Here is a 15,544-nt window from a genome sequence, read left to right as displayed (position 1 = left end):
GTAAATGGTAGGGTACTAAGGAATGCTGGTGAACGTTGAGACCCAAAGATCTAAGCACACTATATACAGTGGCAGAACAAGTGGACAGGTTGGTGAAGACAGCATATTGTACACTTGCCTTCATAGAAATACAAACGTGTAAAAGTTGAAACATTATGTAAAAAGGGCTGTTTAGATTCCATTTATACTACTGAGTGTAGTCTTAGTTGCCACACTGTAAGAAGGATGTGGTTGTACTGGAGAGAGTGCCAAGGCGGTTCAACAAGATGTTGCCTGCATTGGAGGACTTTAAGTATGACAGAGATTGGAGCGGTTTGGTTTGTTTTCACTGGAGCAAAGAAGGTTGAGATTGATAGAACAGTACAAGATAAGAGACACAGATAGGGTCAAGAGTCAAATTCCTTCTTCCATGATAATGGTATCAAAAATAAGAGGCCACCAGTTTAAAGAGGATCTGATGGGAGGAACACACAGAATATGTTGGAGGACGTCAGCAAGTCAAGCATCAGGAGTCATACAGTCAAAGAGGACCACAGCATAGAAACAGGCTCTTTGGCCCATCTAATCCATGCTGAATTATTATCCTGCCTAGTGTCATTGATGTGCACCTGGACATACTTATCCAAACTTCTGTTAAGTGTTGAAATTCCCACATCCATTACTTCCACTGGTAGTTCATTCCACACTTCACCACCCTAAGTGAAGACATCCCCCCACGTTTCCCTTAAACAATTCACCTTTCACCCTTAACCCATGACCTCTGGTCTCACACAACCTCAATGGAAAAAGCCTGTTTGTATTTACACCTAATAATTTTATATACCTCTACAAAATCACCCTCATTTTTCTACACCCCAGGGAATAAAGTGCTGGCAGCTCATTCCACACTCTCATGACCCTCTAAGTGAAGAAGTTTCCCCTCATGTTCCCCTTAAAACTTTCCACTTTTCACCTTTAACCCATTACCTCTGGTTGTACTCCCACTCACCCAGCCTCAGTAGTAAAAGCCTGCTTGCACTTATCCTATCTATACCCCTCATAATTTTGTATGATTCTATCAAATCTCCTCTTAATCTTCTAAGTTCTGAGGGATACAGTCCTAATCTATTCAATTTTTCTTTATAACTGTGATCCTCCAGACCCAGCAACATCCTTGTAAATTTTCTCTATACTCTTTCAACCTTATTTACATCATTCCTGTAGATAAGTACCAAAACAGCACACAGTACTCCAAATTAGGCCTCAACAACATATTATGCAACTTCAACATCCCATCGCCTGTACTCAATACTTTGATTTATGAAGACCTATATACCAAAAGTACTCTTTATGATCCTAACTATTTGTGATGCCATTTAAAGGAATTATGGATCTGCATTCTCTGATCCTTGTGTCCTACCACATTCCTCAGTTCCCTGCCATTCACTTGACAAGACCTGCCATGGTTTGTCCTCCCAAAGCACAATCACACTTGTCTGCATTAAATTCCATCTATCATTTTTCCTGCTGGTCCAGATCCCACTGCAAGATTTGATTGCCTTCTTTGCTATCTGCTACACCCCTAATCTCCGCGCCATCCTCAAATTTGCTGATCCAGTTTACCATATTAACATGCAGAATGTTGATATAGATGACAAACAATAACGTACCCAGCACAGATCCCTGCAGTACACCACTAGTTACAGGCCTCTAGTCACAGAAGCAACCATCTGCTACCACTCTCCGTTTACTATATTTCCTGAATGCCAACTGACTGAACCTTCTTGATCAACTTCTTGGGCAGGACTTGTCAAAGGATATGCTAAAGACCATGGTGAACGCAGCAGGCCAGGCAGCATCTCTAGGAAGAGGTACAGTTGACGTTTCAGGCCGAGACCCTTCATCAGGACCGACGAAAGGTCTTGGCCTGAAACGTCGACTGTACCTCTTCCTAGAGATGCTGCCTGGCCTGCTGCGTTCACAAGCAACTTTGATGTGTGTCGCTTGAATTTCCAGCCTCTGCAGAATTCCTGTTGTTTGCTAAAGACCATGTAGACTATGATCACTAACTTTCCTTCATCAACTTTTCTAGTAAACATTGTGGAAAAATCCTAAATATTGGTTAGAAATGACTTGCCACGTACAATACCATGGAAAGAAAGGGAGAAGAAACTAGAATAAGGAGGACGGGTGAGGAGATGGAATACTGGTCAAGTGCCTGCCTGGAGTTGGCCAGGGGTTGAATGAATATACACCACTACCAGGATGATGGCAGAAAACTTCCTCAGTGGATAAAATAGACCACACTGGATCACTAGATGTTCCCAGTCTGGTAAGTAGGACTGAGACAGAACTGCCACGTCTGTGCACCACGATGAGTTCATCATGATGCACACTCTACCCCCACCTCACTCTATCTTTAACAAACTCAACTGTCCTGTCCATGAGGTGGATGGTGAAGCCCTCAGGCTGCCATGCTGTGTCTGAAGTGGTAATAATGAGCCATGTTTCCTTGAGAAAAGTACATAGCAGTTCCTGATGTCCCTCTGGTATTGCTATCTTGCTCTGAGGTCTTTAATTTTATTTTCCAGAGATTGTATATTTGTAAGATAGTACAAAGTAGAGGTCTAAAGGTCCTGCATTCCAGTAGTACTTGCAGCCCAGCATGCTTTCTGTGTTTCTTTTTCTTTGTCCTGGTTAACTTTCCAAATTACAATATTAATCTATATTAATTTCCATCTTCATTGCTTGTCTACTCTACCGAGAGGTAATGTTGCAGCTATCTAGGACCCTGGTCAGACCCCACTTGGAGTACTCTGCTCATTTCTGGTCGCCTCACTAAAGGAAGGACGTGGAAACTATAGAAAGGGTGCAAAGGAGATTTACAAGGATGTTGCCTAGTTTGGGGAGCATGCCTTATGAGAATAGGTTTAGTGAACTCGGCCTTTTCTCCTTGGAGCGACAGAGGATGAGAGGTGACCTGACAGAGGTATACAAGATAATGAGAGCCACTGATCGTGTGGATAGTCAGAGGCTTTTTCCCAGGGCTAAAATGGCTAGCACGAGAGGGCATAGATTTAAGGTGCTTGGAAGTAGGCAGAGGCGATGCCAGGGGTAAGTTTTTTTTGCACAGAGAGTGGTGAGTGCGTGGAATGGGCTGCCAGCGGTGGTGTGGGAGGCAGAAACGATACAATCTTTTAAGAGACTCCTGGATAAGTACATGGAGTTTAGAAAAATAGAGGGCTACGGGTAAGCCTAGGTAGTTCTAAGGTAAGGACATGTTCGGCACAGCTTTGTGGGCCGAAGGGCCTGTGTTGAGCTGCAGGTTTTCTATGTTTCTATGTTTCTAAGTCCTATGGTAATCTCAGGCAACCTTCTTCACTGTCCACTAAACTGCCAATTTCTCAAACTTACTAATCACGCCAATTACACTCTCTTCTGTACCATTAATTCATATGACAAACCACAGGGGATCCTACACTGATCCCTGCAGCACAACTCTGGTCACAGACATCCGATCTGAAAAATTACCCTCCACTAGCATTTCTGACTCCTTCCACCAGCCAATTTTGTATCTAATTGGCTAGTTCACCCTGGATCCTACATGATGACACCTTCCAGACAGACTATCACGCAAGACCCTGTCAAAGGTCTTGCTACAGTCCACGTAAACATCATCTGCAGCCCTGTCTCATCAATCCTCTTGGTCACATTTTCAAAAAAACTCTTATTAAATTCATGAACCATAATTTCCCACTCTTCATAACATTTGGAAAGGCAAGGACTGATTAGGGATAGTCAGCTAGTCTTGTGGAGTAGATATGATACCAACCAGCTGCTGTTTCTTTCTTTCTCTATTTATGTATTTAGTGGTACAGCACTTCCAGCCCTTCGATCCACACTGCCTCAACAACCTCTGCCAAACCCAATTAACCCTAACCTATTCACAGGACCAACTGATAATGATCAATTGACCTACCCAGTATGTCTGGGGGGACTCGAGAGAAAACCCTCGTATTCCATGGGGAGGACAAAAGGAGTCTCTGTACAGAATAACACCAGAACAACTCGAGCTCTAACCACATGCTAGCATGACACCCTTTGTCCTGGATTGTACTGAACTTCTTCTATTGTGGGAGCTGGGTTCCTCCAGGCAAGTGAAAAGTATTCTGTAACATCCATGACCTGTCTCTTCTGGATGGTGGAAAAGTTTTGGGACATCAGGAAGTGGTCACTCGCTGTGGGGAGGCGGGGGGGGGGGGGGGGGGGACTTCTAATCTGCTCCTACAGCCATGCGCCGGCCCAGATCCCAGGAGTTTAGATAGCAGGGTCTAACATTGGGAAGGTGACTAAACTCTCTCTTGCTGGAGATGACTATCGCCTGGCACTTTTGTGGCATGTTTTTATTTGCCTTTTACAACTCCATGTCTGGGTATCATCCAGGTGTCAGCCTGCTTCATTCTCTGAGGAGCTGTGAATGGAAAATTTCTGACTTTATGATGGGAGGAAGGAGAATGCCAGGCTATGCTATTAATGTAAATGTTCAAAAGGTATTTCATAATATCAGTTACAAGAAATAATTAGCAGAGATTACAGTGTTTCCCTGCAGAAGAAAAGCTGGGTCAGGACCGGAAAACGATTTTCAGGTTGAAGATCTGTTGAACTGTGAAGCAGGCTCAAGCCATCCCCCTGCTCTCACTTGTTTTGTTCTTAAAACTCATGGGATTTGAGGGGAGAAACGTCTCCCAGTTGAGAAATTGCTTGAGGAGCAACAGACAGAGGTCATAGGCATGATGTAACCGGTGGCTTCTCACAAGGATCGGTGCTGGATCACAATTATTTCTAAGCAGCATCCATCATCAAGGACCTCCACCATCCAGGTCGTACTGCTGCCATCAAGAGGGTGGTACAGGACTCAGGACCCACAACACCAGGTTCAGCAGCACCATGGCTTTTGAAGCAAAGGAGATAACTTCAGTCCACTTCACTCACCCCATTACCGAACTGTTCCCACAACCAATGCACTCACTTTCAAGGACTCTTCATTTCATGTTCTTGTTACTTATTGTTTATTTATCTATTATTATTACTTATCTTTTATCTTTCATTTTTTATTTTCACTCTTTGTTGTCTTTTACACATTAGCTGTTTATCTGCCCTGTTGCATGCTGTCTTTCTTGGTTCTATTGTGTTTATTGTATTTACTGTGCATGCCCGCAAAAAATGGTGACATATATGTAAACACCAGAAAATCTGCAGATGCTGGAAATTCAAGCAACACACACAAAATGCTGGTGGAACGCAGCAGGCCAGGCAGCATCCATAGGAAGAAGCACAGTTGACATTTCAGGCCAAGACCCTTTGTCAGGACTAGATCTGAAACGTCGACTGTGCTTCTTCCTATGGATGCTGTCTGGCCTGCTGCATTCCACCAGCATCTTGTGTGTGTTCTGTGACATATATGTACTTTGATAATAAACTAACTTAGAACTTTGAACTTTGATGTGGTGCAGAGAAAGGACAGAAGGCCAAATATCTAAGTTGGCTGATGAACAAATGTAAGTCCCATGCTAAGTGGAGCACAGAGAAGCATTATACTGCATGGAAAGGCAAAACTAGCCAACGGATGTTAGTGTGAAGCTTCCAAAGCAGGACAGAATAATTGCTTAACGGCTGTGAAACAGATCATGTACATATATTACTAAATATCATGGACACGTACAAAAAATCAAAAAGATCAGTGAGACACTGAATGGATGATTACAAAGAGGTATATTATGCTGCAACGTATCATATCTTGCTTAGCTTCCTCAGTAGTCCTGGGCTCTGCACTTGTATACACTGAACTCGTAAATACTGTAACTTGTAAATACTGGTATGCAGAGACGCCAGGAGTAATTGTAGAGAGTTAACAGGGAGATAAAGCAAACAATTAGGAAGAAATTTTTTTTATTGTAAGGTACCAAAAAGTAATAAAGTTAAATAAAATAATTTTATGAGCTCTGCTCCATAAATGGAAAATTGCAGGAAGGATTAAACTGTTTTTGAATTTGAGCTTATTTAAGTTGGAAGAATAGGAGGTAATTTTATTAAAGCATGGAAGTTTCTCTGGGACAGACTGGGCTGGGCCTGGGGATTGATAGGGGTGGGTCAGGGATGGACGGGATTGACACAGTAGTTTTTTTTCTAGTCTCAGGAATGGGTAATTTAGTTGTGAAACAACTGCAAATTTTCAGGACTCTCTCTCCCTTGAGGGTGATAGTGACAACTCTGAGCATTCCAGGAATGACATCTGAACAATATATGGATACAATGGAGACTGGGAGTAAAGTGATCACAACATATAGGGTCAGCCACGACCTCAGTATCTGGTGTAAGAGACCAAGGTAGACCAATTCCTACCTTCCTAGAAATTTGGTTTCTAGGTGAAAGGGGAGTGCTTCAAACAGCTTCAGAAGCAATGGAATTGGAGAGGAGAGAGTTCGGATGGGGGCTGTATCCCTAACTTCTACTCATAATAAACACTGAGAAGGTACAGAACAATAACCTCCCTGGGACCTTTGACTCCAGCAATCAGGAGGGGCTATACAGCAACGGCTACCTGCAGAACCACCTGCAAACTATGGTCTCAACCAAAGGGTCAACAAGAAATCTAATCATTGCACACTAATATGATGCAAGGCCATGTCACTGTCCTAGTACTTACTGCTGGAAATACACCTCACCTCCAACAAGCTTCCCAATGCAGTGGAGCTACTGGAAAATTACTGATATTATTGGATCCACTCCAGGATCAAGACAACCACAACCTTGGCGGTGAACCTGCAGTACGCCACTAATATATTTTCATACGCTTTGAGACCGAACTCAAAGTCACCAACACATTCATTGGAGTACAGAAGAGAACACATACACAAAGAGAAGACCAACACCTCAAATCTGGCACGGAACTCACAAGCTGCCAGAGAGCAGTGATCATTGTGCCCCTCACGCCTCTCCTAATTTAACTACCAATGGAAGGCATTTCAGCTCACACAAGGCCAGTACCAACAGTATCTTTGCATATCTTCCAAACATGCAGGTAGGATTTCCCAGACCAATGTCCCACACTGTGACCTTGGGTATCCTCCAATCCGCTCCAAAGGACAGATCAAATCTTTCACATGCTCCACATCAAACTCCGAAAATAGGTTCAAGACCATGCTAAAAGCATCCTTGAAAATTCCCATGGACTTCTGAACCATGATCGCAGCAGTGAAGAGGAAACATTTAGGATGCCATTAACAATCTTGCCCATGCATCATGCACACAGGTACTCTGCAGTCCCTACTCAGGCAACTACTGCCCCATTTAAGGCAGGGTCTGCAGGTCCCTCACTGAGCTCATCGGTTGCATTAGAGTTCACAGAACCAGAGAGGAGGCAAACCACAAGAAAGTACTTAAAAATGATGGCAGGATAGGAGTTCCCAGTGATACCCTGATGATATAAAAGTAGGTGCGCTTGCAAGGATGAAAGAGAATGTGGAGAGACTTAAAGGGACTTCAAGTTAAGTGACTGGGTGAAAACATGGCAGACAAAATGTAGAGAAAGATGAAGTCACACACATCAAAGTTGCTGGTAAACGCAGCAGGCCAGGCAGCATCTCTAGGAAGAGGTACAGTCGACGTTTTGGGCCGAAACCCTTCGTCAGGACTAACTGAAGGTTCAGTTAGTCCTGACGAAGGGTCTCGGCCCAAAACATCGACTGCACCTCTTCCTAAAGATGCTGCCTGGCCTGCTGCATTCACCAGCAACTTTAATGTGTGTTGCTTGAATTTCCAGCATCTGCAGAATTCCTTGTGTTTAAGAAAGATGAAGTCGTTCACTTTGATTCATGAAACAGAACAGCAGAATGGTTTTTAAATGGAGGCAGGCAGGGAAATGTTGATATTCAAGGCATCAAAGGCCAACATGCAGGACTAGCAAGCGATTGCTAGCAAGGGACTAGCAGCACAGAAATCAGTCCTTCCATACACCAGGACCATGCCAAACCTTTTGGGTCCATCAACATTGATCCCATTTGTCTGTACTAGGTCTCTATGGCTTGCCTATTTAATTGCTTAAATAAAATATAGTGACTGTATCTGATTCCACCACCTCATCTGGCAGTGTGTTTCAGATATTAACAACTCTCAAAAAAAATTATCCTTCAAGTCTCCTTTAAAACTGCTTCCTCTCACTGTAAAAACAAGCTCTCCCTATTTTTGATATGCCTATCACTGGAAAAAGATTCTGAATAACGTTGATCAGTCCTTATCCTTTCAAATGTACATAGGTCCTATACTTCAGGTTGTTCTCCTATAACTTCCTTGCCAGTAATGCATGGCTCAATGTTTTAGTTACCTGACTTGTCCCCACAGCTCTCTAAATCAAGGAACAACATTAGAATTAAAGAATTATACAGAATGGAATCAGGCCTTTCAGCAAATTGTCCATGCCAACCAAGTTTTCTGCATTAACTATAATCTGGTTTTCCGACACCTCACCTGTGGCTAACAATGATGTAAAATCTCGTCAGAGCCTTAGCTACTTTAAATATTCTCCTGGCATGGACCTCATCCAGCCCTCGGCCCTGTGAATCTATCAGTCTTTATTTATCCAGTGACATCCAACAACTTTTTGTTCTTAAAACTGGTCTGCTCCTGATTATTCACATTCCCTTCCCTAAACTCACTATGTTCCACATCTTTCCCTTTAGTGAATGCATTGAGGATTTTGCCCACATCTTCAAATGGTTCTGTTTATTACCAGAGAATGTATACAGTATACAACCTGAAATACTTAATCTTCACAGGCATCCACAAAAAACAGAACCCCAAAAGAATGAAGGACAGAGAAAACATTAGAACCCTAAAGTCCCCTCTCTCCCCCACCCGCAAGCAGCAGCAAAGCATCAACCTCCCCCTCCCCCACCTGTTTCAGCAAGAATGTGTGAGCGCCCACTACCCACCAAGCAAAAGCAAAGAACCCAAAAAGAGACCATAATCTGCAGCCAACAAAAACTGTTTGACATGCCACAGGCTCTCTCTCTCACTAACAAGGGACAGAGAGATGTCGCCCATTTCATTTCACAGTGAAAGGAGAGACTAACAGTCGCTGTTACGATATCACAGTCTGCTGCGTTGCTTTTTATTCCGAGATTCTGACGAGGCAATCACTCCCCACCATCGAGAGAAAGAGAGAGAGTGCAATTGCTGGATTATGAAGACTTCTGTCCGTAAATCCGCCACAACAAAATCATGATGTCCCTCTCCCACAACACTCCAGTCAGCAACGCTAGCCTGAGCAACAACCTTGTTCCACATACATGATGTCCCTCTCCGACAACACTTCAGTCAGTAATGCTAGCCTGAGCAACAACCTTGCTCCACATACATGATGTCCTTCTCCCACAACACTTCAGTCAGCAACACTAGCCTGAGCAACAACCTTGCTCCACATACAGATTAACCCTTTGATTCCTACAAGGATCCATTCCTCCCCTGGATACCCTCTTGCTCTTGATATTGAATTTCACAGGATTCTCTTTAATCTTATTTGTCAAAGATATTTTTTGTCCCTTTTTGTCCCCCAAATATCCTTTCATGACATTTCCTCAGTCGCAGTTGCTGATACCTGCTGTATGTTCCCTTTCCTGATCAAACATTTAATACCCTTCAAATGCTGACCTATGCTCTAAGCTCATCTGACTTACCTTGCATTAAAGTACATACAGTTGGGCTGCCAACCCTCCCATATTCCCTAAAGTGTCTCTCTCTACTCTACCTACTGGACTTGGTTTATCCTCTACAGGGGCGGCACAATAGTGCAGCAGTAAGCACAATGCTATTACAGTGCCAGTGACCTGGGCTCAATTCCCTCCTTTGTCTGTAAGGAGTTTATACGTTCTCCCTGTGACCATATGATTTCACCCAGGTGTTGAGGTTTCCTCCCACATTCCAAAAAAATGCAAGTTAGTAGCTTGGTTGGTCATAGAAACATATAAAACCTACAGCACAATACAAGCCCTGCGGCCCACAATGCTGTGCCGAACGTGTACTTACTTTAGAAATGACCCAGGTCACATGGTTGTATTTGGGCAGCGTTGTTTGTTGGACCAGAAGAACCTGTTACCATGCTGGATCTCCAAATCTAAATTTCTTTCCCTACCTCCCACATTGCTACTTTGCTTCCCATCTCTGTCCCCCACCCACCTAATAAACTTAGACCCTCTTGAGCAGCATGAGCAAGCCTCCCAGCAAAGATATTGGTTACCCACCAACTTTGATGTAGCCTGTGTTTTCTTGTACAGGTTACATTTATCCCAGAAGTTGATTTCAAGATGAGATCCTAGAGGTCCTGCTTTTTTAACTTTCTGCCTAGCTCCTTAAGTTCACTCTGCAGGACCTCATTCCTTTGTGTCGTCAGGACCAACAGCTACTGCAACTTCAGGCTGTCAGATCCTTTCACCTCCTCCCAAATATTTTTCTAAGAAATGTCCCTGATCTCCCACACCCTGCAGGGGAAGCATACCACTGCCCTAGCTTCCATATCCTTGATCGTTAATAGGTTGATCTCGCTTCTTATTGTCTACCTGCACTGCATTATCTTTTTAGTTGTTATATTTTATTCTGCATTATTTTTGCTTCACCTTGTAGTACCTAAATGAACTGTGCAATGAATTGATCTATATGAAGCGTACTCGAGATTTACGAAGCAAGCATCAGACAGGGCTGTAGAGAGTTACAAAGTAGCCAGGAAGGAGCTGAAGAGTGGACTTAGGAGAACCAGAAGGAGCATGAGAAGGCCTTGGCAAGCAGGATTAAGGAAAACTACAAGGCATTCTACACATATGTGAAGAACAGGAGGATGGCTTGAGTGAGGGCCAGACCAATTAGGGATGGAAAAGGAAACTCATACCTGGAGTTGGAGGAAGTAGGCGAAATTCTGGATGCCCTGGCATACAAGATGATAAGGGGCATGGTCTGAATGGAAACTCAGAGGCTTTTTCCCTGGCGGAACACTGAGGGGCATCATTTTGAGGTGACTGGAATGTCAGGCATAAGTGTTCTTTACACAGAGAGTGGCGGGTGCATGGAACCACTCAGGGGCGGTCGTAGAGGCAGGTACGTCAGAGATGTTTAATAAATTCTTAGCCACATGGATGATAGAAAAATGGAGGGTTATGTAGGAGGGAAGGGTTAGATTAATCTTATAGCAGGTTAAAAGGTAGGCACAACAAGGATTGAAGGGCTTGTATTGTGCAGTAATGTTCTATGTTCTAAGAAAAGTATGCAAGACAAGCTTTTCACTGTACCACAGATCCTACGACAAAAATAAACAAATTCAAAATATTACTAGAGAACTTGAGTGCAGGACAGGGCTGTTTTCTCACTACTACATTGAGGTCAGTGAAGTTTCAACTGGACTACAGTGTATAGTTTTAGTCTTCTTATTAAGAAAGGAGAATCAGGAGCCAGCAGATATCAGATATCTGAGAAAAATAAGTATTCATCATCGAGGGAGTGCAATGATGGTTCACACCCTTCCTGGGACGATGAATTTGCTACATTGGGACAGTCAGGTTGGGCCTGTATTCTCTAAAGTTAATTGAGAAGGAGAGGAGAACTCATTGAAACTTACATAAGTATTGTAGGCTTGACAGGCCAGATGCAGAGACATCTCCCCTAGCTGGGTGTCTACAATCAGGGATCACCGTCCCATAAAGATGTGGGTTTCTTGGAACAGTGGTAAATTATCTGTCCCAGCGGAGTCATGAAAGCTCAGAGAGAGATGGAAAGACTTCTGGACACAAAGGGAATTGGGTGATGTAGTGATAGTTCAGGAAAATGGAGCAGAGGTTGAAGATTAGGCGTGATCTTCATGAACAGTAGAGTAGGCTAGCACAGTAGATGACACCCTCACTCCTCATCCTAATCCTAATGCTTTCCCTAATTACGTTAGTTTGTAATGTCATAAAAATGTCTCAGTCAATCAGGTCCGACAATTCAACATTAATGAGTTAGAACTACCAATTGGCACCATGTGTTCACCCAGTCAGAGCTTGTTCATTCAGTTTGCAAGTTTTCAGGTGTGCACAGCTGGGGTATGGGGTACTGGGGAGGAACGAGGTGGGGGCAAAACAGGCAGGTAAGAAATGCCAATGAGAAGCATAAGCACTAAGGGAACCAGGAAAGGAAGAGGGAAAGGTGAGTTGGTGGGGGCTAAGAGAGGACGGAGTCAGAAGTTAGGGGAAGGGGCTCAGCATAGGAATGATGGACTGAGGGGAGGAGGCAAGGAAATGAGCTTGGATGTATGTGTGTTTGCCTGTGCTTGTTTCCACATACATGCACACACCAAGTTTGTATACAGACCCTGGCTGGCAAGTATCTGACCCACGATCTAGCCCTGCCAAACCCCTGTAGTAGCTGGTGTCCAATCCCTATTAATAAATAAATCCATACGTAATGCTGACATGCCCCCTAAGAAGAATAAACACCATCTACCTACCCAGTCTGGGCTCGGTGACCAGTGACGGCTCGCAGAGAGACCCGAAGGCTTCCTCCTCCTCTCTGAGGTTGGTGGAATCGTATCCTGTAAAAGAGTGGAAAAAGAAGGCTATCAAATGTTGAAGCAAATTAACACAGACCGAAAGTGCAGGGCATCTGAAAGGATATGGCAGGTGTGGGTTGAGATAGGTTGTTTTCCAGCAAAGGGGCATTTTGTAAGTAGGAGGCCCTCAAAAGTGAAATATTGAGAACACAGTCTCTGTATGCTTCTGTGAGAATAAATGGCAAGGCTAACACATTTTGAAAACCTTGATTTTCAAGGGATATTCAGATCCTAGTTAAGGAGAAAGACGTGCATAGTAGGTACAGGCAGCTTCTTCTGTTCCTTCTCGGAAGTCCGCTGGGAATGACGATGATGTCAGTGACGCCTCTGATGAGAACGAACTCTGGACTGGTAGATACAGTTGCGCATGCAGGTTGGGCACGTTATGGTCACTGGAGGGTCGGGTTGTCTCTCCTTACAGCCCTGGCACTTTTGATTGAGGTCCTTCAGCCTCCGTTCTTCAAATGTGCTGGTGCCTTTGTAGACTACCAAGCACCAGGGATTGCGATCTTTGGCCAAGACCTCCCATCCAGTCACAAGGATATTGCATGCCTTCAGGAATGCTTTCACATAGTTTTTAATAGCGCTTTGTGGGGCCTCCCTGCTTTCTGGTGCCGTGTGCCAGCTCATAAAAGAATATCATCTTTGGAAGGTGGTTGTCTTCCATCCGGACCACATGTCCAACCCATCAAAGTTGAGCCTTCAGGATCGTGTCTTTGTGCCAGAGCTCTCAGCCCTTCATAGCACTTCTGTGGCGGGGACTCTGTCTTGCCACAAGATGCCCATGATCTTGCAAAGGCATCGCAGGTGGAACTGATCAAGCATCTTGATGTGCCTGTTCAGAGCCGTACAGCACAGAAGTCAAGACTGCTCTGTAGACTGCCATCTTGGTCTTCAGCCCGATGCCACGTACTCCCCACACACACGTCCACAGCCTGCCCCCAGCTTTTGCAAGTCTGTTTGAGACTTCTCAATCTCGTCTTCAGGAGGAAGTGAGGCAGCTTAAATTGAAAACATCAGTTTGATCCCTGCTCTAAGGTCTAGGCCCTGCTGCATCCATTTGTCCATACACACCAAACTGCAATGATCCTGCACCTTCCAGACTTTAGTTCACACTACAAAAGTGCAGTGTGGGGATGGAGCTGAGGAGACAATGGCGCCTAACAGTGATTCTTTTGCTTGCATCTTCAGAACCAGCTCTATTTCTATCTTTCTATTTTTCCCTTTCAGGGTTCTTTTGAAGACCCTGACCTGGAGTTAAACACTGACTTTGGTTCTTTGTGGGAATGGGACCCACTCTCAGGGTCTCACGACTGGCCGTTATTCAATGTACCAAAGACGTTGCCTAGAGGATTAACTCGCCTTCCGAGTTTCGGGATTTTGTGGCTCTGGAAGTGGGCAGACTCGAGGTCGGTGCCTCTGCAGGAAATGGGTGTGTCGTGGGAAACAGAAGATCTCTGGCTGTGTGCCCCAAGTTCTTTCGGCACAGAGCTTGGAAAAAACGACACAATGGACTTTTAAAAACATAAATCAGCGAGTTGTTGGTTATGTTCTCCCCTCTTGCTGTGAAATGGAGACATCTCTTTTTCCCTTATTATGGAGAGAGAGAGAGAGAGAGAGAGAGCCTGTGGTATGTCGAATTACTGGGTGAACGAGTAGTCTTTGGGGTACTGCAAGTCTGTGTCTTTATTGATGCTTTGCTCCATGCTTGAGTGCTCAGTGGGTGGGGGGGCGCCGATGCTTTTATTTGCTGGTGGAGGAGGGGGATCGTTGCTTTGCTGCTGTTTACGCGTGTGAGGGGGAGCTGGGGAGGCTTTGGGATTCTTGCATTTAATTGTCATTCATTCTTTCGGGCAATCTGTTTTCGTGGATGGTTGCGAAGAAAAAGAATTTCAGGATGTATATTGTACACATTTCTGTGACATTAAATGTACCTTTGAAACCTTTGAAAAATAGCAAGTCGTACAGGCAGTTCAAAAGCTCAGCTCCAAAAGGCAAGTTACAGACTATTGATTGCGGTGATCGTTTTCCATTAGAAGTGTGATTAATTGAATAGTTAGTAGTTTTGTTTGTTGCCAGTAAGTCGTTGCTGTGTCTCACCAGCACCTGCTTAAACTGGGTGAGGTGCCAGAGAATTGAAGGATAGCTAACGTAGTTTTGTTGCTCAAGAAAGGCTCTTGGAAAAAGCTGGTGTCAGTAGTGGGTAAATTATTAGAAGGCGTTCTAAGGGACAAGATATATATGCAATTTGATAACAAGGCCAGATTAGGGATAGTCAATATGACTTTATGTGTGGTAGGTGTAACTAATACACTTTAGAGTTTTCCTGGTAATCTTATAGGTTACCAGGAAAGTTGATGAAGCGAAGGCAGTGGATGTTGTCTACATGGACTTTACTAAGGCCTTTAACAAAGTTCCACATGTGAGGCTGGTTCAGGAGTTGCTTGGCATTCAAGATGAAGTAGTGAATTGCATTCCACATTAACTTCGCGGGAAAAACCAGAGTGGTAGTAGATGGTTGCCTTTCTGACTGGAGGCCTGTGACTAATGGTGTGCCCCAAAGGTCAGTAATGAACCTGTTATTACTTGTCATCTACATTAGTGATTTGAATGATAATGTGGTTAACTGGATCAACAAATTTCTAGATGACACCAAGATTGGCAGCATAGTGTACAACGAGGAAGGCTATCAAAGCCTGGAGCGGGATCTGGTCCCGTTGGAAAAATGGGCTGAAAAAAGTGCAGATGGAATTTAATGCAGATAAGTCTGAGGTGCTGCACTTTGTGAGGACAAACCAGGGAAGGACTTGAACAGTGAGTAGTCAGGCACTAAGGAGTGTGGTAGAACAGAGGGATCTGGAAATACAAATACATAATTCCTTGAAAGTAGTGTCACAAATAGATAGGGTCGTGAAGACAGCTTTTGGCATACTG

General features: G+C 44.0%; 1 protein-coding gene across 1 annotated transcript in view; it reads right to left on the bottom strand.

Moving 5' to 3' along the window:
• LOC140187201 (protein HID1) overlaps nt 1-15,544 on the bottom strand; it is a 251,216-nt gene that overhangs the window by 39,066 nt on the left and 196,606 nt on the right. Inside the window, exon 17 of the mRNA XM_072242269.1 lies at nt 12,509-12,592. Within this exon, the coding sequence (XP_072098370.1) occupies nt 12,509-12,592 (84 nt within the window). The remainder of the gene's footprint in view (nt 1-12,508; nt 12,593-15,544) is intronic.

This window comes from Mobula birostris, chromosome 24, assembly GCF_030028105.1.
Source record: "Mobula birostris isolate sMobBir1 chromosome 24, sMobBir1.hap1, whole genome shotgun sequence".
Taxonomy (NCBI): Eukaryota; Metazoa; Chordata; class Chondrichthyes; order Myliobatiformes; family Myliobatidae; genus Mobula; species Mobula birostris.
This window is presented reverse-complemented; position numbering and strand designations above follow the sequence as displayed.